Source organism: Lepisosteus oculatus, chromosome 6, assembly GCF_040954835.1.
Source record: "Lepisosteus oculatus isolate fLepOcu1 chromosome 6, fLepOcu1.hap2, whole genome shotgun sequence".
NCBI lineage: Eukaryota > Metazoa > Chordata > Actinopteri > Semionotiformes > Lepisosteidae > Lepisosteus > Lepisosteus oculatus.
The window spans coordinates 18,672,900-18,698,611 of NC_090701.1; the positions used below are offsets into that span (position 1 = coordinate 18,672,900).

At 38.2% G+C, this 25,712-nt stretch overlaps 1 protein-coding gene across 2 annotated transcripts in view; it reads right to left on the reverse strand.

Annotated features, from left to right (window-relative positions):
* Positions 1-19,678, reverse strand: part of cdyl (chromodomain protein, Y-like) — a 140,061-nt gene extending 120,383 nt beyond the window's left edge. For both annotated transcript variants that reach the window (XM_015354582.2, XM_015354581.2), the window contains exon 1: positions 19,377-19,678. In XM_015354582.2, coding sequence (XP_015210068.2) covers positions 19,377-19,400 — 24 coding nt within the window. In that variant the 5' untranslated portion in view covers positions 19,401-19,678. The remainder of the gene's footprint in view (positions 1-19,376) is intronic.
* Positions 19,679-25,712: the final 6,034 nt, after the last annotated feature.

The window sequence follows — 25,712 nt, forward strand, 5'->3', positions numbered from 1 at the left end:
AATACAGTGGCTGCCGGAAGCTTTAGTTTATAAAACATGATTTCATTACAATGCACAGTAGTATATATGGCTAAAATGTTAGGTGCGGCAAAGCACAATTAACTAGCTGGTACCTCTTTGATTGTCAGTAACACTCTGCTGTCCTTTATGGCAAATTAAGTCCAGTTCTATACTTGTCAAGTATGTTTTTTTTTGTTTTATTCTAGCTCCAATTCAGTATTAACACCAACTGTAGAAGTACTATACTTTTTGACATAATTATCCATACTTTAAATAACACACAAATGTTAAAGAGCTAAATGTCAGGATTAGCGTCTCCTGTTGCTGCAATAGTATCCTCACGAAGCCTGTAGTATATGTAAACTATCATTTTCGTTGTATTAGCATCTTGTTTTTCCCCCCTACAATTAGGAAAGGCATTTTATCTCAGAGAAGCACGGCTAACTCTCTCACAGGAACAGCATTCACTTCACAGCCATCAGCGAAGCAGATTCTTCCTGAATCCCAGCAACCTAATTCATCACAGGGCGCAGTCATCTTCACAGGCTCCCACCGTTTCCTATTCTTTCTGTAGCAGTTGCAATACTAAAGGGAAAAAGCCAAACCAACATGAAGTTTTTGATTACATAAAGCATTCTAAACCCTGTTCAGCACAGCCTGCCAATTCTACCACCCACACCATTTCTGAGAATGAAAGTGACAGACCAGAGCCAAATCTCTTTGCTGGCGGGGATGGCATTAAAACACCTCATCCAGTTTCTTGAACCTACCTACCAAATGCCTATCAAAATGTTCTTCACCCCGCTGATGGAGGGGGAAAAAAAAAACAAAAAAAACAGCACTCTGAAGCTGCTGATGTGTTAAGAGAGCGAGTCAGAAACGGCATCCAGCACTACCCTGATAACTGACTTCTGGACCAGCGCTGCAAACAGAGACTTATCTGCCCCTGCTCATGATATCACTCCAGCATGGACAAAGCAGTCTCTCAATCCGACACTGCAACCACCGCCAGAGAAACCTACAGGAGACGACACTGCGATCCAAAAACGTCCCGACACGAGCCCAGCTCACATTGCTCCACTGGTTTCTGCTGAACATGCGCTGCAGTGACGTCATGCTCTGCAGGACAACCCCATTAAAAAGATGCTGTTGGTGCAGCTCGGACAGTTGCACCTAGCACTTTGAGAAAAATGAACTAGAAACAACTGCACTGTGGAGGAAGAAAAAAATATGTGGAAATGCGGACACCAAGTCATTAGGAATTCATGCAATGTTAAGCACAGAGCACGCTGATGACATTCGGTTTCCAAGGACGTTTGCTTTATGGAATCCAGTCATTGTGCTGCCGGTGCCATCAACGCCAATGATACAACCAGCGCCACACAGCCACACGTTTTCATTAACCTCCTTTATTCCCATCAATGACAAGTGAGGCTGCATGAGAACGGCCCTCGTTAAAACCTTCAGACGGAAAAAGAAATTCGCTCTCTGTCACCACGGGATTGCATGTCCTCGACATCGGCCCCATCGCTTGCCCAGCGGCGATGTGGCAGATCCCTGCCACGCCCCTGTGGCGTTTTCAGCGATCACGAACAGAGCGCCGACGACGGCAGGGCAGGGTGGGACAAACGCGCCGATCTAAGCCGTCGGCAACTGGTGCCCAAAAAGAACAGTTACGGTAGAAACAAACAGTTACGGTAGTGATGACACTGTGCGCAGACGGCTCTTCTGACTAAGAGAATGTGAAAAAGAGCATGCCTGTCTCAATAAACATTTAAAGATATCAGTCAGAAGGCTAATAACAAAAGCAACGATACTCTAGAGAGGAGGAAGAAAAAAAAGTCTTGGTGGTCGCAGAGAGCAAACTGATTTGTGGATTTAAGAAAATTCATAATAAGGACTACCAGTCTCCACACAAATATTTATATAACTATAATAAAAACACATCAATTTCGAGTGGTAAAAATGAACTTTCTGGGCTTCCCCCATGGCTCCATGGGTACAGGTGCCCGCCCAGGTGTAGGTCGTGCTCTCTGGTCCGGACGTGTTGCTAGGCGACACCAAGAACAGGTGTGCTGCAGGGCACCATGTCTGACCCCGGAAAACAGAGGTGCTTTGTGTCCATGATGGTACCATGTTCAAGAATAGCAAGTAGCTGCCTCAGAGTGCGTAGGCTGGCAAGGAATAACTAAAGGTTTATTCCATGGCCCACTGCCAAAACGTTATGTTTCTTTTCTTCTCTTTTCAGAATGGAATAAACCTTTACTTGCTCCAATGTTCAAGAATGGCAGACCATCAGCGAAGTCCATCACTGATTTGCAAACACCACCGGCTAAGTCAGTAAATAGGTATCACAAGCAAACTGACAATGTCACTCCAACAATAAATCCAATTAATTCAGGTGAGTTAAGTGCTTCTAAAATAGGCTTTTGAAATGGCCTAAAATACAGCAATATAACGGCTTTTAAGGACATAGATTTTTTAAATGATTCACATCACTTTTGAAATATGTAGCATTTTCCTCCGGAAAGTGTAAGCACCTGGAGGCTACATTCATAAAATGTCTTACTTCAAGCCCATGCAACTGTTCAGTTCCATGCTACATTATGTGATTCATTTAATTCGGTATTCAAAAACTCTTTCTGTTTCCCTTTTTACAGAACAATGCCTGCATTCTAATTGAATATGTTGGTTGGGTACCACAGGGGCCGAGGTCTCTCCTGGGGACTCAGAAAGTTTAAAGCCCACATTCCAATTATCATAAGATAAATACAGCTCCTTTAGTTTGCTTTTAAGAGAGGCATTTGTCTGAACTCTGATTCAAGACAAAAAGTGATGTTGACGTATGTGGGGTTGGCAGATGTGTCAGCATCTGAGATCATCCCTGTGTGAAGTATTAACATCCCCCTCCCAGCATGTGCCTCAACCTGAGTCTGAAAATGTGAAGCCAGCAACAAAATCACCCCTTAAATGATGACCTGAGGGAAGCATTTAAAGACAATAGATTTCACAAACAACATTCTGCGGCAAAACTATAGTATCTGGACATAGCTTTTTGTTTATTGTGCGAGTAGCTTGACAGAAGCAAACAATCACATTGCTGTCAGTAAAGGTCCTGTATTTTTCGTACTTTTTTGATGCAAACTGTCAAAAACTGTACATAAGCTACTGGATGATACATCAAGTTACTCAAGATGGTGCTGATATAATTTATTTGAATCAATTACACCGGCAGTCCCTTTCCTAGAAAAAGAAGAAAAAAAATCTTGTAAATGTATTCACTCAGGAGTGCCGTTTTTTGGCTTATAAGCAGATTTAGCTACAAACAATACAGTCTTACATTTATATACAATAGAGATTAAATGATGCAGTTACTGGTTAGATAGCATCTAATGAGGTGAGGGAACTAGAATGGAAACAAGCTAGAAGCCGGTATATATAAATTAATACATTAAGATTTCATAAAACTTCGTGAAGTTCAAAATGAGCCCTATTAAAGATATACTACCAACAGATAGTGCTGTCACCTAATTAAAGGATGCCAAGATGAGACCTATATGAAGATTAAGACATTATATGACTACAAAAGACATTTTAAGTGGGACAATTAAAACAACATCATTCTTCTCTGCCACACTCTCCATAAAGAACTGCTGAATCAAAAGTGAAAATATGAATATACTCTGTTCTTCTGGCTTGATAACTCTTGCTGGCACCCGATAGCACTCAATAGTGTCTTCCCTGCTTTCAAAATGTATATTTATTTCAATTTCTTTGGCAATTGCATGTTATCGCACACACCTGTTGTGGCCCTATTTCCTATGGGTGTTTTAACCACTGAGCACCGCCACAGTTTTGATCACAAATGAGTCAAACAGCCTCAATTCTCAAAACTCATTAACAGCATCTCATCTGAAGTAAATCTCAACACTAAGAAGAAAATATTCCTTGTTGAAAACAAGATTGCTGTTCTTAAGTACACCAGAACGCACTACTTTAAACTAGGGACAAAAACATTCCAGAGTCGCATGTCACCTACGTCTAGTGCCAGGATCCCTGACTTTTCTAGATGACGCTAGACTGGATCCTGTTGGTTGTACAGACCACAGCACCCAAGCCCGCCACAAAAGCAACACTTATTCCTCAAAGCAGTTGTAAGGCAACTGGCTACACCACATCTGACATTAAGCCACTCCCAAACATCTTAAAACTGTAGGTTACTTCAAAGAGGAGCCTGGTGTAGTAATGTAAAGAAGAACAGGGTTCACCAAAGTAGAGAAAATGCGATTATTGCCTTTTGAAGTAGGTCCGGAACAGCTTTATGGCATGCATGAAATATGCAGGGAGTACACCCACTCTAAGTGATTCTTCTTCACAGCAGGCAGTCACACAAAGACAACTTCACGACAAAGACCTTTTCTGTGAAAAACACTTTTGTCTCTTAATGAGAAGGATGAGGAACATATACCACTACAGAGAATACAGAATCCATGTGTTTTTTTCTTAATCAATGCATCTTTGCAAAATAATTCTGAATGTAATTCAGCATTCAAAAAGCGAAAGAAAAGGCTATTTTGTTTTTAATTAAGCATGTTATAAAATAAAGAAAGCAAATACTAGACTTCGAGACTAAATCTGTGGTATAAAACCACACGAAAAATGTGAAAATACATTCTCTTAACATGTAAACCTGAAAAAATAGAAATAATGTTGTTGTTTTTTTCCAACAAGACAACTATTCTTCATTTTACTTACAGGAGGGGACCCACTACAAAGCAGATCAGATAAAGGGGTGAGAAAGTTTTAAGAAAATGTTAAGTGTTGTGTGAATTGGGTAAGATCGGTCTGATCAATCTGTCCAGCACAAAGGAGTTAACTCCCCTCCTCATGAGAATACTGCCATGAGATCTTTAATGATCAAGTAGTTAGGACCTTGGTTTAACGTCTCATATGAAGGTTGGCACCTTCTACTTACACACAGTGTCAGCATACTGGGAGGTGACACTGGAAAGTATAGTGCAAACTGAAGACTGCCACCTACTGGTCCACCAATGCCTCTTACAGCAGCACCATGATTTTCCTTAAGAGGTCTCCAGTTCCATTGCAAACCACAGCAAACCTTGTTAAACTGGAATGGCACGCAATATTCGAAAGGAGGATTTACAAGTGCAGAGTTTTCGTGCAGTTTTTTTAAAGCTTGGAGCTACATACCAACACTTTCCACTTTATCTTAATAATCCTGTTGGTATTTTTTTTCCCCCATATTGTCTAGTTGAGGAAATTGATACAGTCAATTTAATATTTTATTTCGCCAAGTTCAGGTCTGACCATTTAATATATATATATACATTCCTCTTATCCAGACATAATTTTATCCACTTATTCATTTGTTAAGTGTCATCACAATCCTGAACCCTTTCAGAGTACTTGCATACTCCATTTGAACATTTAGAACATTAATTTCAAACATTAGACATAACTTATATCATCAACAAACTTAAGTTCACCAACTCAATCTCTGAAATAAATCAGAAAAAGTAAACAGGAAGATACTAGTAATTGCTTCTAATCATTATTCTTTATCTGTTCACATTAACACATTAATATTGCCTTAGATTCCATATATCATCATATAAATACACCATACAATGTCACAATGGTATCCACCACTATCATTTCTTGTTCAAAGATATTTAGCAAGTTAATACTTTCTTTTTTAAGCCCTAATAAAACTGCTACTACATAATCTTGAGTACAGCTATATTTTGTCCTTTACATTCAATCAAAGAAATACAGGTAAGGCAAACTGGCTTATTGATCTGTAGCTGCCCTTGATTTCAGCTCAACAGAAAAATCATTGCTGAACTATAGCAGTTTGTTAATATCACATTATTCAAATCCTTATAATACTTCCACCCCAGTTAGGTTTGGAAACCTTGTTCTCCTTCAAATCATTTGTTTGCATTTTCTCCAGTGAATATGTCTCTGCAGCAACATCTTATAAGAGCAAAAGCAGCTTATAAACACTTACACTAGTAACACTTTCACCATATTAGCTGTTTTATATCCTAGTAAGAACAATTTAGTGACCACTTATAAGCAATTATTTTGAAAAAGCAAAGACAGTATTGAAATATGCTGTTTGCATAAGTATTCAATCCCCACATTTTGTAGAGCCACCTTTTAAAGCAGTAACAGATTTAAGTCTTTTGAAGTAAGTATGTACCAGCTTTGCACACTGTTAGGCGTGATTTAGCCCATTTTTCACAGCAGATTTGCTCCAGGTTGTTCAGGTTAGTCGGATGACGCTTGTGCACCGCAATTTTCAAATAGTGATACAGATTTTCTCAATTGGATTGAGATCAGGGCTTTGACTGGGCCATTGTAAGACATTCACCTTTTGTTGTTGAGCCACTCCAATGTTACTTTGGCCTTGTGTTTGGATTTGAACAGGATCATTGTTCTGTTGAAAGATGAACTTTCTCCCAAGCTTCAGTTTTGTAGCAGACTGGAACAGGTTCTGTTGCAGTATTTCCCTGTATTTTGTACCATCCATTCTTCTTCTATTTTCACAAGATGCCCAGTCCCTGCTGATGAAAAGCAGGCCCACAGCATGATGCTACCACCACCATACTTCACTGTAGGTATGGTGTTTTTTGAGGTAGTGTTAGATTTCCACCACACATAGCGCCTTGAATTTTGGCTAAAAAGCTCTATCTTGGTCTCATCTGACCACAAAACCTTTTCCCACATCGCAACTGGGTCACTATCATGCTTTTTGGCAAACTCCAGACATGCTCTCACATGGTTCTTTTTGAGTAATAGCTTCTTTTGTTCCACCCTCCCACACAGGCCAGTGTTATGCAGAGCTCTTGATATGGTTGACTGGTGCACCTTTACTCCACTCTCAGCTACTGAACTCTGAAGCTCCTTCAGAGTAATTGTTGGCCTCTCTGTGGCTTCTCTTACAAGTCTCAGAGAGTTTTGAGGGATGACCTTTTCTAGGCAGTGTCTGGGTGGTTTGATGTAGCTTCCACTTCCTGATAATTGGACCAACAGTGCACCGCTGGTTCAACCCTTTTCCTAATTAATGCATCTGTTTGACTTTATCTCTAACTTCTGTGGAATGCTCTTTAGTCTTCATTTACACAGCTGTACTTCAGAGTCACAGCCTGAATAATGATCCCTTAACTGTGGGATTTTTATCCAGAAAATGTGGCAGTTATTTTAATGATTCACAGGTAGAGGCCAATTGTAATGCAACTGTGTCCTCCTTAGGGCAATTGTTTACACAGGTGAAAAACTTACAGCTTCTGCAACACAGGGATTGAATACTTATGCAAACAGCATATTTCAGTTTTTTTTTATTTTTCTTAAGAACGTTTTCTAACATAAACAATGGCACATTAAAATAATTTTGAGTTTCAGTGCTTAGAAATACAAATATCACAGAGAACTAAATTTCAAAGTAGGATTTGTAATTCAGTCAAATGAGAGAAATGGACAAGGGTCTGAATACTTTTGCAAGGCACTGTGAAACAGGTGAATTACACTAAAAGCATTGTGAATATAACTACCAGACTATGTGCTTAATACCTAGTAAGAAAATAGCTAGTCCAGAAAAGCCATGATGAGTTATATATGAAATAAATCTCTGCTCAAATTGTTAGTTTTAAATATAAACTAGCCTAGGAAAGTCTATCATTAAAAATGCTACCACACCTGTCCAGGGAAATTAAACAGATTTACTACATGCATACAATGCAAAACGTTTGGATTTTTTTTCCCCCCAAAGTGCCTTGTTGGTGGTCTTGTTAGGCTACTGAGACCCTACTGTCTCCAAGAAGGACTTTTCTTTTCAAAATGTTACAGCTGGTGCCAGAACATCGTACAGGGAGATCCCGAGATGACCTTTCATGATTATTAAGGCAGTTTAATAGGTGGCACCAATTCTAAAACTGGTGAGAGCAGCAAGGAGAATGGTGAGCTCTCCCAGCTCACTCTATGTCCGGAAAATAAAGATTTTCAAACGCAGGGACTGCCTTTATATTTAAGGCCGGTGGACAAGCAAAACTTGTTTCCCATGACACAGCATCGCCACTGTTTAGCGAAAACAATTTTTAGGCTTCAAACCTTTAGACACAGTTCCATCCACCTATGCAGTTAAGATTCTTTAAACAAAATCCCAAGAACACTCACATAAAGTCTCAATTGTCATCAAATTGTTTTATTGAAATCACAGAGAATAATAGAATGTTTTAACATTCAGAATACACATAATATCAACATATAGAGAAGAAAAGGTGAAAGAATATGTCTTTAACTGTAATTTAAGGATCTGACAAGACTGCAATTCTCTGGGAGATATAGGTAAAAAATCACGGAGCAGCTTGACTCGGGAATACAGAAAATAATTTAGTCTGTACATATGAGGTTTCAAATAAGGGTCCCAGAAAATTTGTACTCTATGTTATTCAAAGCATCTTAATATCAATCTGGTACATATAAATGAAAAGGTCTATATGCTTATAAGGAGTAAATAATATGCTTAAAATAGCAAAATGAAAAATAAAACGTTGCTGGTTCCTGTAGATTTATTAATTATGTAACCATCAGCCATTAAGTTTGGGCACCAATCATCTTGGCACAAGTAACCACAAGGAAAACCGGAAACATTTAAATGAGACAAGAAGTTGTGAACAGATTTGACACTGCATAGGGAGCAAAGACAAAGACAACCAGAGAACTGAACAAATCAAAAGAACAGGTAATTAAATGCTACAAGTGTTCAAAAGAAAATATTGGAATTAGAGGCTTCCATGATTGTAAGCAAATATGATCAAATTAGGATCACACATGGTAAACTGAAAAAGATGGAGTTGTGACATTAACAGATAGTAAACTGTTTGGCATTCGGGGATGTTTGTGTGTCACGGCATCAGTCTCTCACAACCAGAGACACCTCCACTTCAACCAACCCTAGAAGGGGTAAAGCCCTAGGGATAGCTATCCAATCCGCTTTTCTGTTTTCCACCACACCCCCAGTGATAACATATTTCAGGGCAGTCAGTGCTCAGTACTGCGCTTTCCCCGGCGAGCTGCATTTCCGCATCTAGTGCATTCTTTACGTCTGCAATAGGATTCCCGGTTACCAGACAACTGCTGTATTTTCTTCTGGATTTTATGTTTGGCATTTCGTTTTGTGAACTTCTTGGGTACCGAACTTTGGACCATCTAACTACCAAGACTTCTGGATCTCCCCTAGGGTAACGTACGCACATAGCTAACTTCTGGATTTTGACCTGGTTTATTTTTCACGACCGCGAGCTTGGATAATCCTTGTACTCCGCCTTTTGACTTCTAAGTGAACCCGACTACTGCATAGGGTCTATCTATCGATTAATTCGTAATATTACGCGTGAGGATTGAGAATTGGTTAAAAAAAATAGGAAACAGTACAGATAAATGTTCAAATTGTGGTGACGTGATTAGTGGTGTGGCACAGGGGTCTGTACTAGAAACATTGCTCTTTCTAATTCATATCAATGTTCTTGATTCTGGTTGTTGGTAAACTAGTCAAGTTTGCAGATGATACTACACTTGGAGGATTAGCCAACCCTGTAGAAGCAAAAAATGAAATAAAAAAAGATTCAGATCAAATTCAAGGCTGGTCAAGCACCTGAAAGATGATGTCTAAAGTATACAAGTGCAGGGTTTTGCAAGCAGGTGGTAAAAACAAACTTTAAAAAGATATTTGGGAATCACTGTGCTAGAGGTGAAGACTTGGGTGCTTACATGAATACAATTCTTACTACTTTCAGACAATGTATGGAAACAATAAAAAAGGCAAATGAAACATGATGGTGTACAGTTTAAATTAAGTGCTGCTATGTAGATAGGCCTTGTTTAGTTAATCAACAAGTACAATTTTGGTCTTTAAACAAAAGATATCACTGCTCTGAAATCAGTACAGATGCAACCAATAACATTCCAGTACGTGAGGAAATGACAAGGCAGACACCAGTGGCAGCTGTGGACTCCCAGACCACAGCTGTACAAAATTTTGGTTGCACATTACAGATAAGATCTAGCTGCTCTAAACTCAGTCCAGAGAAGAACAACCAGGTATATACAGGGGCTTAAGGAAATGTCCTGCACTGACAGGCTGGAAGAACTGAACCTTCTTAGTCTTGAACAGACAAGATAAGAGAAAATGCCAAATCCTCAAAGGTATTAACACAGAAGAAAAGGGTTGTGGGAGTATGAAACAACCTACGCAGCCACGTGGTTGAAGTCGATACTTTTTCTTCTTTCAAGAAACTACTGGATGAGATCCTTGGATCAATAAACTACTAACTACAAAACGAGCCAAATGGGTCAAATGGCCTCTTCTCACCTGTAATCTTTCTTAGGATCTCGGATATTGGAAACTGAAGAATGAATGGTGATGCTTCCTGAAGGGGTCTTGTAAGACGATCGTAATAAAAACAACAACAGAGGTTGTCAATTTCTATAGATGCATCAACCAAAAATAAACCGTTTTACACAACTGATCAGAAGAAACTATTGACAAAAGCACAGTTTTAGCAACAAACAGGCAACACAAACATCGCATAAAAATTAGATTGTGATTTCAGGGTTTGCTCAGTGTATCAGCCCAGAGACTGCTGCTGGTCAGACAATACTGCCAATACAAGCCACAGCTACTTTAGAACAACACAGCACAAATGCAATAACAGATTGCTACCAGCTTGCACCAGGTATAATATTTTCATCAATTACTTTTTCACCTTACACAGTCACTGTATTTACATGCAAGGTATTCACAATTGTGAAATATTCTAAATGAGTTGGCCAAAAGTATTTTCTGAATTATTTATATGCAGGTAGACTTAATGCTCTAATAATGTTTGTATGCAGACAAAGGTAACTGGCATACTAACATCAAGCATGGGCAATACAAATTGATAGGAACTGTTAATAATTAAAAAGGAAAGACACTGGTCATGCACACCTATCGACTGTAATGTTGAAAAAGTCCGTCAGCATAGTAATATGTCAGAAATTATTTAGAAAATCCAGATCCTGACCTAGATTGCATTAAGAATATTAAAATAAAATGAGAGCAGGCATTGTTAATAAAATATATTCAATTTACAGGTCACTTTTTCACCACATCATTAACTCTAAAGAAATCAAGTTTTCGCTGCATATAGTGTGGAAGATACAATTAAAAATCTCTCTCTATTAATATGTATAAATTAATTACAAATTCTATCGTTATATTTCACCACACTGTTTCTTTCGCATTTGCAACAGTATAACTACAACTCTGTATAAACTAAGGTCTGTTACAGACATGGTATAAGTAAATTACTATTTACTAATTAACATTTTATGACTGACAATATTTAGAAGTGAAATTTGAAAATAGGGGCTGCTGTCTAAAACCAAATTAAAACTTCAGCTGCAAAGATAGCAAAATAAATTAAAAGTTCTTAACTTTTAAATGAAGAGATTGTTACAGAAAACCATACTTACAGAAAATGAATATCTCGCACATTTTTAAACAATATCTTTTCTATGACCTTTTATTTCTGACAATTGTTTCCTGAGTTAAATTATTTGTAAGAAATCGAATATTCAACATAATTGGAACATCTAAAGCAAATCTACACTCCGCTCCAAAAGTACAGGAAAGACAAAACAGTTTTTTTGCTGTACAGTTGTAAAATTTGTATGCATACGATACATTTATTTGCAATTCTATGGATGTGTTGTTTTCAAACCAATGATTTCAAATGTACATGAGTAATGAAACCTATTCACGTCAAGTACGTTTCAGAATCTCAGTATTGGGTCAGTATTGCCTTTTTGAGGCAATAACTGCATGAAGGCTGCAATCCACCGAATTCACCAAACTTTCTTTGAAATCATTTGAGATGCTATACCAAGCTCTGTGTAGCCACCATGAGTCCTTGGAGGTGTTCTGACTTCTCCAGCATGTAAAATACCTGCTCGATTGAATTTAAATCTGGAGAGTAACTTGGCCACTATAACATTTTCCCCTTCTTATCCTCCTTGATGAACTTCTTGGTTGGATTGGTTGTATGTTTTGGGTCACTGCCATGCTGCGTGGTGTACTGTAATCCAATACGTGTGGAATCACTTTCTTCTGCATAATCAGAAAATGTGTTGCTGTAAATTTCAGAATTCATCTGCTACTGCCATCCTTCAGTTTCCCCGCCAACAAAAATAAGGGAGATAGTTCCAGAGGTGGCCTTGCATGACACTTCCTCCACCGTGCTTCACAGATGCGGTGGTGCTCTCTGAAGAACCTGCAGTTCCCCTCTCCATACATTAACCTTTCCATCACTCACCTGTCCATAAAACATTGTTCCACAACCTACTCAGCCCACCTTCATACTGTAACACAGATTCCACTTGTGGCTTTTCTATTCTTGGATGAGAGGTTTACACCCTGCAGTGTAACCCTTGAAATTGCTGCTTCAGTCTGCTGTAAACTCCGGATTTTGATACCTTCACGCCTGTACTCTGAAGGTTGTTTTAGGATGCTCCTTGACAGCTCTGATAATTTTTCTGTCATCATCCATGCATTTTTTTCTTGGCTGACCAGATCTTGTGCGGCTGTTAATTATACCTGTGGTTTCAGTCCTCTTCAAATATACAATATGCCAAATTTTTCTGTTTGGTATTCTCAAGCTTGTGCTGCAATTCATTTTCTTTCAGCTCCAAAAAGCCAGCGTTTATTTAAAAAGAAAGTTGTTTACTTTCTTCATTTAGACTTTTGACTGTGGAATCCAAACACTGAAGTCAAAGAAAGACAAGCTCTTTCACAAGCGCCTAAATACCCAACAACATCTACCAGCTAACTGACCCAGTACCGTTGATCCTTCAAAATGAAGAGGTGTAACAATTATTCTACATAAAAAAATAAATACTTGAGAGATCTACATATAAGTGACGTTTTTAGGAGAAATTCTCAATGAAACTCATAGTGAAAATCACAGTTTAGACTTAACTGTCACCTTAAGAGGGCACCTTTTAATAATTACCTACACATGTTGAAGCTTAAAAAAAAATTCTGAAGAATCCTCTTCAAACAAAAAATACCAGGCAGTCAGAAATCAGGAAGAAAGCATCTAGTATAATTCAGTATCTCAGGTCACTACTAAAACCAGACATATGCAGAGATTTTTAGTTTATCACAACATTGGAACTATTATGGCATGGTGGCATCAGAGTAACCCCTGGAGCTGTGAGGCTGCAGTGTCAAGGTGTTCTCATTCATCGGAGGCTGAGCAATTCTAAAATTATAGGGTTTTAGAACACAAGTCCAAAAATATCACACTGAAGCCTGCTCCCCTGCATGTTTCTCACCTCTGTGTGCTTTACTGTACCATGGCTGTTAAACAAAATGGATCAAGTACCTACTTTAGTGGGTTCCTTGACAAACTGGGTTAAAAAGCTGGGACTGACCACTCCTTCACTTTCTGGAGTCTGTACTCCTGCACTACAAATCAGCCAGGAGGGGAAAGCTGACGTCCCAGGGTAGTAGTATTCCCTTTTTCAAAACAAGGCTATACTGCGAAGTGTTGTTGTTTGGATATGAATTTGGTGGCTCACAGCATACTATTAAACATTTCTGGCACACTACCTATGAATTTAACAGATTCCCAAACATCTGAAAGTCCTTGCAAAGGTTCCTGTGCTCGGAGGCCAATTTTGCTGTTTAGCGCTACCCCGCCACCTCTTACATCTCTCTTCCCCTTCCTGAACAACAGTGTGCTCCCTCACACAAAATTCATTCCCATTGTTCTTTTACTCAGGATATTTCATCAAACGAATTTTCACTTTAACGCAGGTGAAGAAACAAATAATCTTTTTTTCGATGTACACAATGAACACAACATTTCCATTACAACATAAGCACACTGAGTCTTGCATGTGGTCAACCCACCAGCCCTTGTACAGCCAGTCACAGTTTTAGCAGTGTACTGATGGTTAAGATCTGTTGCCTGCGCAGGCAAAAGAGCTTTAGCCATTTTTCAAGGTTTTATCTCAAGCCATCTTGCCCTATATATATCCTCAAGTCCTCTGTGGCAGGACATGCACCATTAACGTCTGTCAAAGAGCAAATCTTCACCGACTGACTTTCAAACAGCGCCAACTTTTCTTTTTTGGGTGGTTTGGACCTTTCCTGCTGTAAGTTTCTTCGAATCAGTATGGTTTATTGTAATAACAGTTTGTTACTGATCGTTCTTTATATATGGCATTGACAGCTGTTTGGACAACAGTGATAGTGATCAAGATATAGTTAGGATATTTCTCAAAAATATAGGTACAGTAGTTAAATAAGCAACAAAAATGTCCACTGTGTGTATGTGAAAGAATAAAGAATCGAAGTGTTGATAAACGTGAAAGATCAGCGATGTGTCTCGTGGATAAAATAAGAGCTCTTGACTATTTGTGAGACAGACAAAGCAGTAGTGCAGTTTAGAGTATTTGGTGTTAATGAATCGACGTTTTGCACAGGAAAGAACAACGAGGCTCTGTTAGCAGTGCAAATGTTGCCAGGGTTACATGATCTTCGGAAAACCTTTCATACACTCCATGTGAACTGAGCCTTGAAACAAAATGGAAGTGGCTTTGACCATTTGGATGGAAGACCAAAGAGAATAAAATGTCTCGGAGTACACATCTAATACATAATAAAGCAAAGAGAATTTACAATCATCTTGTTGAAAGTTCAGGAAAGGGTTTCTTGCCAGCAAAGGGTGGCTCAATAAGTATTACAGTCTACATAACGGGAACTTAGCAGGGGAGGCAGAATGCAGCTTTCCTGCCGAACTGAAAGAGCCGTCTTCAGAAATCAGCTATTTGGCTAATCAGGTCTTCAAAACTGACGAAACTGGTCTATTTTGGAAGTATATGCTGATCAGTCAGAATACAAAAAAATCATTTTTCTACCATTTAACTATTTATTTTTTGGATATGGCATTGATAGTGTGTTTTGTCATTAGATCTATAGCATCACCATCATACGGTCTATAGCATTTCACTACTCTGTGGTGTTTTGTGTTAATTTTGAGATGTACCTACTGAGAGGGTTTTCAGGAACATTACTCTCAAGGCTGGCAGGGGATTCATGTATTATTTCAGGACATATACCTCTAGTTATGTCCTAACAAACTTTCCAGAAAGGCATCCTTTCATAAAATGAGCAGTTTCCACCTTAAAAGGTTTTAGAATATCCCAAGAAGAAGCATTTTTCATAACACTCCCCGAAGAGAGAAAAGGCTACCATCTCCTTGGTAACAAAATGGTCTACATTAATGAAAACAAACATTTGGAAAAGTAACATGACTCATAAGATATTCAGGTCTGACAGCAAAAACTGACCCTGCAATGGCAGATACAATCCATTCAACCATTATCAGAAAGCCACAAGCACCACAGAAATTCAGAGCTTACTCTAGAAGCACAGGGCACAAAACACAAACACACCCTGGATGGGACTTTGGCCACCAGCTAAAAGGTAAAATTTCAAACACTGTTTCATTTAGGCTTCAATTAAATTTGATTCAAAATACAACATTTAAGCCTAAACTTTACTTTTTGGATACTACAGGTTCATGGTCTTTATGCAGGTTACACACGGTATCCAAATAACGCAAATAATGGTATACACATTTGCCAGGTAGATGGCATAGAAGCCTTGTAAATTTAGTAATCCATTCAGAAGGGTGTGGTCTATGGACCATTCCAATGTGGAAATCAACCATACAATGAAATTGGATTGAAAATTGAATTTGATATAAGTGCAAAATAATACAGGAATTATTAACTTGCACAGCACGTATCACATGGGTGATTCTACGTATGGAAGCGATTGAATAAAATGTCTATGTCCACATCAGGACAATGCGGGGAAACAATATAAAAGCAAACAGAATGGTTGGGTTTAAGATATGGAACTTAAATCAAGGGAAGGTCAAGCATTACAATACTTCAGCCAGATTAATTTAGAAAGGCTGTGTTTGGTTTTGGTTACAATATCACAAAAAGGACTGTGCAATCTTTGAAAGAATCCAAGGAAAAGCAGGCAGAATGATTCCTGTTCTCAGGGGATTGTCATACACTGACGGGTTAAAGCAGTTAAATCTCTTCAGTCTAAGGGAAAAAAAAAGAGATTGAGAGGAGATTTGATCCAAGTGTATAATATCCTAAGGGTAGTGACAGATTCAACCCAGGGGAATACTTCAGACTTGGTAGGAAAACAAGGACACAGGGTCACAATTGAAAAATAAAAGGGAATTAACAGAGAATAGAAAATAGGAAACATTTCGTTACACAAAGCTTTGTGTGGATCGGGAACAGGCTTCACAAAGGGAGGGGGGGGGGGGGTGAGACGCCTATTCTGTGCTCTTTGGAGAAGCGGCTGGATGAGATTTCAGATTCCCAAAGCTGCTCACGTTTGCAACGGCTCTTCATTTCAATACATAAGCAACAACAGCCCCCGAATCGTCCTGGGGACTCATCACATGGCTATGAAGAGAATAAGTGGGGGAAAGAGAAGCAGGAGCAAGATCAGAAGGCAGAACCTAAAAGAAGGGTCTCTGCAGTACAGTCATTATTTCAAATCCCCAGTTCTCACCGCTGGAAGTCATGCATTCCAATGGAAGAACCCTTCACATTACAACCAGGTGACAACGGATTGCTTAAATGGATGTTGCACATCATCGAGATAGGCGCTGCACATCAATGGAGGATGAAGTGGGTCACCTCCTATACAAACAGCACGTTGGGATCCTTTGTGATTTATTTTGGTTGTGATGCGTGCAATCACACAGGAGATGGCTGGGAAACTGGCGAGACTCCCAATCTATGGCAGTTTAATCTATTTCAGGTTTGACCATCTTCTGACATCTTAAAAAATGTAAAGATAAAGCATCTGGCAATGGCTTATAATAGCCTGCACTGACACTATCCAACATATCCAACATGAACCAAACTGCTGTCAGACTGACATATAGAGCTGCTATAGAATGCAGTGACAGTCTTATGTTTCCCTAGTAGGTTATACCCAAAGACAAAGAATCGAACATGCTAGTGTACGCCATTCATGAAGAAACTGAATTCTTTCACATATTACTAAAGTACTGGACAAAAAGCTAATTCCACCACCAAAAGGACTTGATAAAAACAAGCAACAGGTATAGCCATAATTTTAGCTGTCAAAATGACTCAAGGGAATAACCAATACAACACAGTAACACCTTTTTACACTGCTAGTACAAACTGAAAAGGGCGTCACCTTTACCTCATAGAAAATAAGTCATCTTTATTTAAAGTAAATCTCAAACATCCCATCGTACGTTTAGTAGAATATATATCCATTGCCTAAAAAATGATTATGCAGCTTTTAACGTATTATTACAACATAACAAAAGCTGCAGCCTAAATATAATTTCCCAAAGTGAATTTCCTTCCAAGTACAAACCAAAGATCACTCTTTATTAAATATAAAGACTAATACAAAGACAATTTCATATTCATTGACAAAGTAGTGCTCCCAACAGAGCCAATTACTTTTTTTTCCAGCTGCCTTCCAATTGATCTCCATCAAAATGGAAATGGATAAAAAATGGATCTCAAAATCATGAAGCAGCCTTCAACATTGCAAACCCATACTACAACACACAAGGCAAAAGAGCTCAATCTCAAATGTACCAAATGTGTGACATCACGTTCTAGTTCCTCCCTCCAACACCACAGAAGCCTACATGAAACTGGGTTTCAGAAATCCACGAAGCAAAATGAAGGTCAGTCTACAACTTGGCACATTCCAAAACGCCAGCAAATAAGCATGACATACTTTCCCGTCATACATCGTTAATATCCAGGACATTAATCCATGGTTAATATGATACAGTATTTAACACGCACATGGCAGGATTCACCATCATCCCAAACGTGCTAGAATCATTCACATGCCCTCTTGTTAGACAGAGGTGACCTTCAAAACCCCAATTCCCTGAAATCAAATGTTCTCTAAAGTTGAATTGACAGCGTAATGGTGGTCTTGGTGCTAAGGTCCTTGTCAAATACGGCGCTGTACTCCAAACGCCTCCCTCCCCCCACAAGTATCTTCCGATGTGCGAGTTCGGGCGTCCGCCTTCTTTTCCGCTTACTGTACATCCAAGAGTCAAGGGAGAGAAGTTCACTCCTCGTGTTGGATCACCAGCATTTCGGGATGATTCCCATTGTAATGGCGCCATGAAAAAAAAAAAATCATCCACAAGGCATTCCACTTGGTAAAAAAAAAATCCAGAAAGCTACCAAGAAAAATGCAAACTAAACCGGCTTGGGCACTATCGTCTTCATCGATCTGTAATATCCAAACGGGGGTACATTTTGAGGATGCGCTGCTCCCTTTCTTTAGAGCCAAACAAACGAGTGTTTAGCGTATTTTCTACCACGGGTGGACTGGTTTTAGAAATGTCAAAAAAAAAGCATGTCCATTCTTACTTGATCAACACAACCAGCAATTTAAATCTTCCAATCTTGGTCATTCCCAGCATTATTATCCCAATTCAATCGGGTTTTTTTTTTGTTGTTTTCGTTAACCATTTATTGATTCTGTTAAAGTGATGGTATGTCAACGATCTTTGAGTAACTCTTTTCTCCTATGATCACCACCACTGCCTTGCACAGCGGATACTTGGGCTCATAAATCATAAAAGCCACACACACACACACAAATCGACGTGTTCGTGCACATTTCCAGATCACTTTGTATCAAAACATAAATCGTAAAAAGAAGCCCCCCTTTAAAGGGGTAACACGAGTTTCAGCATGTGGGCAGTGAATTTTCTAAAGTGTCAGCAACAAGCAAAACAAAACGACCACCAAATAACTAAAAAAAAAAATGCTATGTCACCAAGAGTCAAAACTGTTTTGCTGGGGGGGGGGTCTGATTGAACGAGTTAGCTAGTTACAGGTAGGTCTCTTCCAAAGGTTGTTTCCGTTTACATAAAATAAAGATCAGAAATAGTCAAATCTCCAGATCTACTTATCTTGGGAATCCCAAGCAGCGCTTGAATTACGAGCATCCCCCCCAAAAAAAGCTCCCGAAACAGCAAAGCTAAGCCCCCACTTACCACATGAACGCAAAGTCAACCCTTTACTCGGGAGTCTACCCCCAGTCAAAGTGTGGCAGGCCAATAGCAACACTTCACCGTCTCCTTTAAGATGTATTTCCGTCCACCGAGCTGGAGGACCGCCGCTTAAAACACTGAAACGAGCCGGGGGGCTTAAATACGCAAAGTATCGCTAGTAAAGGGTTACAGTACCTCGTAGAGCTCCTCTGAGGCCATTCTGCGTGGTTATTTGGCGATGTTTAGTCCGGTTGGAGACACTTTTGTTTCTTGTAGTTGTATCTGTATGGCCTTTCCTTCCTCTCCCTTTCTCTCTCTCTCTCACTCCCTCGCTTGCACTTTATGTCTCTTCTCTCTCTCAGCCGCTCTCTCCCTCTCTCTCACACACACTTACTCACTCACAATCTCTTGGCTTACTCGCTCTCCTTCCGACTGCTCAGTTTCTGTAAATGCCAGTATAATTATGCGCAGAGCGACTGCGCGCTGGGCTCCGTTCAGCTCCCCCACTCTCTAACACAGGAAGTCTTAATCGAGCTCAGATAAGAGAGTACGAGATGATCCCGAGTTTTATGGTCGGGGCTGGGGTTCCGATGTAGCGCTCTGGAGGGTCAACTTCGAGGAAGGCACATCGTTTCTTACTGAAAGGAGTCGGGCGTCTCGGCTTCTTGGAAATAGCTGCACTGTCCAACCTAAACTTTGCACATGGCTTTATACTAGCCCCAGTCCGTTTGACTATGTGTAGGTGTTGCTGGATGTCACTCAACAAGTGTTCTCTTTTAGCTGTGGAAGAGGAAGAACACCAAGTAGAACGCACCCAGCTAACAACTAGGGGTTTAATGACATAAGCAATATAGATACGTTTTTATGAGCTCTTAAAGCTCATGCAGCTTATTGTAGACATTGTTGGTAGAATTGGCCATGTTTTTCATAAGGAAATTTTAAGCAAATATGGTGGTCAACATTTCAGTTGTATTCAGTAGTTTACGTTTACAAGCCAAGCTAACGTCTCAACAGACTTTTGAACATACGACCTCAATCGTTCTAGACCGAGGAAAGAGATATCTCAATAACGTTTGTATCATCTGTAAGACATCTACAAAAATATACATTATCACAATTCTTACATTTCCAATAAAATGCCTGTAAAATGTTATTCAAAACTTTTCATTTGTTTCATGCATGCCTGTAGTTTTCTTTTACAAAAAGTGTAAATATCTTTCTAAAGACATGACTTATTTAGTAATTATACATAGTTATTTAAAGTTCTTCATGCATCTATGGATCCTATTTTCCCTGAGGACACACTGAAAAAGCCACCTTTAATTAGCTGGAGGGACCATGTATTTTGGTTTTAAAAAGTGTGGGCATATCATAGATATATTTGCCTAAAGATTAGTTTAATTCCACTTCACCTAACATTAAAGACATAACATACATTTTAGTTGTTCCAAATAACATTACAGTATATCCATTTTTTTAATAAAAACTGTATATCTGCAGGCACTCACATGGATGTTGCAAAAACAAGATTGTGTGTTGGTTATTTGTATGGTATGTTATTGAAAATGTTAGCAACAGGGTGTGTTATTGTGAGACATTGCCACACCTTGGTTGCGTTATGTTCCTTGTGCCCTCCAGCCACACCAACAAATGACTACATCCTATGATGACAGACGTCATGAGGTGTTTTATTACTAATTTATAATAGTCATGAAGTCATTTTGTATTTTACAAAGGCAAAAGATAGAATTACACAGATATTGTCAACAAACATTCAGAAAATGAATTCCACCCAATGAAATGACCAATGTTATACTTAATAGATAGAAAGCAAACAGTAAAATACCACAGTATAACTTTATAATTGAAAAAAGAGAAACTACATTGAAAACCTTGTAAGTATACGAGTGGCGTTGGCAGGGGAAGATGGACCTGTTGAAAATTGTGCTGTTTTATTCTCCCTTTGATAATACTGGTTTTGCGGAACAGTGAAAACATAAAGTGACAATCTACATTTTGTGAGGGAGATGAAATTTGAGTGAAGACACAGAAGACAGAGGTAATATCTATCAGGTTGCAGAGAAGTGAAGAAGATGCAAAGGTACAAAGGTCTCAGCTATTAGTGACTGTTGTTTGCAGGTGAGCATTGCAATTATGCTACCAAAACAACGTTTTCTCTGAAATGTACAGGTATTTGTTATTGTTATAATAACCATAACAAAAACACACATTATGCATACTGAAAAGAATACCCTTAGCCCTACATATTCTCTTATTCATAACACACAGTTTTTATTTCTAAATTCACATCTGAAGGTAATATGCACATGTGCAGATTTGAGCTTAAACCTTTATTTGTTTACAGTGTATTTTTACATATATATTTTACATTCTCTATATTTCATCAATGTTTCTTCAAGCACTTTTATTTTGCCAAACAACTTACTTGATGAAATACTGTCTCCATCTTGTTCGCACATCTTGCAGTAGCTGTAATCTTTTATAAATAACTCACTGCATTGAGGGCAGGATTAGTTATCTTTTGTAATTTGTTGTTGAATTTGTTTTTGTGTAAACTTTCTATCCCAATAAAATCTAGTAGTGTTAAACTCAGATTAGTGAAATGGAAGGCCAAGTTTTGTGTTGAAATCTGCAATTTTTATTTTTTATATTACTATAAAATTATTTAAATTACTATATATAATTAATTATACTGTTATTATATCAAAATGCATGTCTTTTGTGCAAATGTATCAATTGCTCAACTTTGATCAAGATAAAAATGCACTAGTGCCTTGTTAGAAAAAAACTAATGATGAATTTATACTTTGTGACCCAGTTTTGTCTTTTGATCTTGATCTTTGATCTTGAATTATTGAATTATTGAAATGCTAGCATTATCAGTAACGTTCTGTAAAAAATACCAATATGCAAACTTTCATTTTTTGAAACATACTGTACATGTGAATGCCTGCGATCAGCATTGAATCAGCTAACAAAGTTATATTAAGAGTGAGGAATTATAATATAATAATAATATAATACATGAAAGTGATGCTTGGAAGACCAGGTTTGCTTATTATAAGTTCATATAAACATTACAATTGTTTTTGGGAGAGACTTTTCCATACAGTCACAAATTGTAAAACTGTTTTATTAAAAAAAATGTTTTAGATTAATAGAGCAAACTGTCAGACACATAATGTACTACAAAGAGTTAATAAATAAATATCACTATTTGTCTAACATGAATGGTAACCCAAACTAGCAACACTTCACCAAAGTAGTGAACAGCACTTCAGCATTAAAATATTTAATAAAAAAATAAATAACTCCAATGTCACAAAATGAGAAGGCATATTTTTAAACTTTTGGACGTTATTCATTACTGTAAAATTCCAAGCATTTCTGTTCAGTATTTTTCATTTGCTGTTTCCTGAGTAATTTAACCACCTAACTCATAATTCAGTCTGATACATTACAGTCTTGGTCTAACTTCTTAAATTAAGCTAGCATTAAAGAAATGTAAAGGTAGTAGGAGAACTGCCAAGAAACTAAGAAATTACCCTAAAATAATTACCAATAACCTTAGGTAGAGGGAGAATTATAATGCCAAATGAAGACCACTCTCTATTGGGTAAAAACATCCTTGCCAGTAAGTTACTGTGTTCAGCAGTTTATTGCTGTTTTCAAAGAAACAATTGAAATTGCATGGTACGTTTTTAATGTTGTAGTGTGTGTACAAGTCAGACAGTTTTAAGGACATTAGTGACTAGTATGCAGGCAGAGCTGAAAAGGTGTAATTGCAGACAGGAAGGCTGAATGCAATTAGGCAGACGTAGAAAAAGAGTTGTGGTGTTTCTTCATCACCAAAAAAGATCTGTGCTTCTACTATGCATTTAATATTTCCAATAAAATGCCTTTAAGCCTCTAAATGTCATCTGCAGCTTATTCAAAACGTGGAGCATCTTGGAGGAACTCCAACAACCAGACTGCATCTGTGTTAACTGCCTGAAAATCTAGGTCTTGCTTTAAAAAGTTAATGCATTGGAGAGTGAAACTGAAGAATGGATAAACCCAACATTCAGGATGGTGTCCACCCTGAATTGTCAAAAAATAAAACAATGTGGAGCAACTGAGAGAAACCTCTCAGTATGCTTGTCAATATAATTGAATGCTAACAATACTGCTCAAAAGCACATCTTCGAAACAGATGTGCTCCAGTCCAGGACCTGGAAACAGACAACCAAGATATGGCAGCTAATAGCAACAGCTCCCAGGACACAATTACCTCTGATCCTGAAATGCAGACATTGGTCTCAAAATTAGTTACTGGCAGTATAACTAAAAATGCAAAAAAGAGAAGTGATGGTTATTGGAGACTCCATTATTCAAAACCCTCGACGGGTATCATGGATCATGGACAACAACAATATTTGTTTCGTAGGAGCTGATGTGTCAGATATTATCTATTGACCATATAGTCAAGAAGATCCTGGCTGAGGCAGGTGACAATCTAACATTTTTGACATCTGGACACCTTTCCATAGTAATGTCTATCAGTACAGATTAGAGCTTAATGAGATGGGCACTAGGTTCCACAAAAATAATCCAGAAACATTTCAACTAAAAAATAAAACAGAGGACCAGGTAATTACAAGGTCATACCTAAAAGTCAAGAGTTTTAGAAAAAAAACACTTGCTATAAAACCATTCATATTAACATGCAATTATTAATGATGGAATCATGGAATCCATAATGGAAATAAATGTAACATTAGCAGATACACACTGTACTAAAGAGACAAGAAGTGTTTCACTATATTCAAATCAATTAAAATTTATTTTTGTAAAGCGTCTTTCACAACAAGATTGGCCCCAAGGCACTTAACAAAGCTGTGTGACAGTACATGACATTACAATACAGAAAGAGAAGAAGCCAGAAGACAACAGAGGAGAAGAACCAAAACCTCCTCTGTCAGGAGAAAAAAAAACCCTAGGGGTCCAAGGTCAGCTGGCTGCCCAACCTCTCTGGGCATGCTAACATTATACAATTCTAAAAATTGTCCTAAATGTGGAGTATTAAGTCTTCCATCATATCCTTCTGTGTGCCAGTACTCCATGCAGATCTCTGTAGACCAGCAAATCCTCCTAAACGACAGCTGTATTCACTATGTCCCTCTTGTATCCATGGCAGTGATGCAGCATCCAACTCAGATGGTGCCCAGCTCAGACACCATCCGGACATGTGGGGAGGAGAATAGGATAGTGTGGTCAGAAAAGATGTATCTACCTCGAAGGCCAACACTGAGACACAAAATGACATGTACAGCAGCACCAGCAGCTATAGTTGCAATGATGTAAAGGTGTGAGTAGGCTAGGCTGAAGTAATAGGTTTTCAATCTGGATTTAAATTCTGAGATTGACTCAGCATCCCGTACGTAGGCTGGCAGACTATTCCATAAACTAGGGGTCCTGTTGCTAAAGGCTTTACAACCAGCTGTTTTTTAATTAATATACAGTAAATATATATATTATATCAAATACATACAGAAACATAGCCTAGAGCAATTTAGAACAAATGAAGAATCAATACAGTATGTAATATGCATCAATGGTCAGTGTCATAAAAATAAAAATCTATTGTGTAAAGAGTATGTTATAGATTGCCAAATGAAGATATTAATTGTAATTCAACACTATGTAATTAAACTACGAACTTACCTACAAGAGAAAAAGTGGTTTTTATGGGAGATTTCTATTTTCCCCACAGAGACTGGGAAGAATCTGGGAAGAATGTCAGAAATAGACACCAAAATGGTATACATTAATAACGATAGCTTTTTACGTAGTCTGTTAGAGCACCTACAAGAGGGAATGATTATACTGATCTTGGATTTTCAAACAATCAAGAATGAGTCAAACAGAGGTGAATGAACCATCAGGGATATGTGATCATCATTTAGTATGCTTTAAAGTATAGTGAAAAACTGAGGTTTAGTCTAAATCAAAAGTTTACAAATGCAGGAAAGTGAGAAAGAGACATAGAATGTGATTTGATGGATGTGATAGTATAGATGGAGAATATATAGCAACACATTAAATATTTCTTTTGAAACAGAACAGATTGATTTAACAGATTACTTTATTCTGAAGGTCTGAATTCAATTATTGTATTCTTGTTGTATTTGCAGTTGCCTTGGTGAAAGATACAGATGATCAAAGGAATAATACTAACAATTATTCAAGTGAAATTATCTCACAGTTGAATTATTAAGTTAGTCTTCTGTATATAGTGAGTACTGTATGTTCTTCTGTATATTCTGCCTGCTGAATATGGCTTCTAGACTTGGCTGTCTTATGCATTTGGAAATCTTCATCTGTTATTGTAGAACCTGCAGGTTAAGAAGATCTCTCCTATTTTAGAGATGCCTTATTTATAATTGCAAAATGTTTCCGTCTTATTCATGACCATCTTTTAATAGAAGGATTACCAGGATCCTCGGTAGGATCAATTTTTATAAGAGTGCC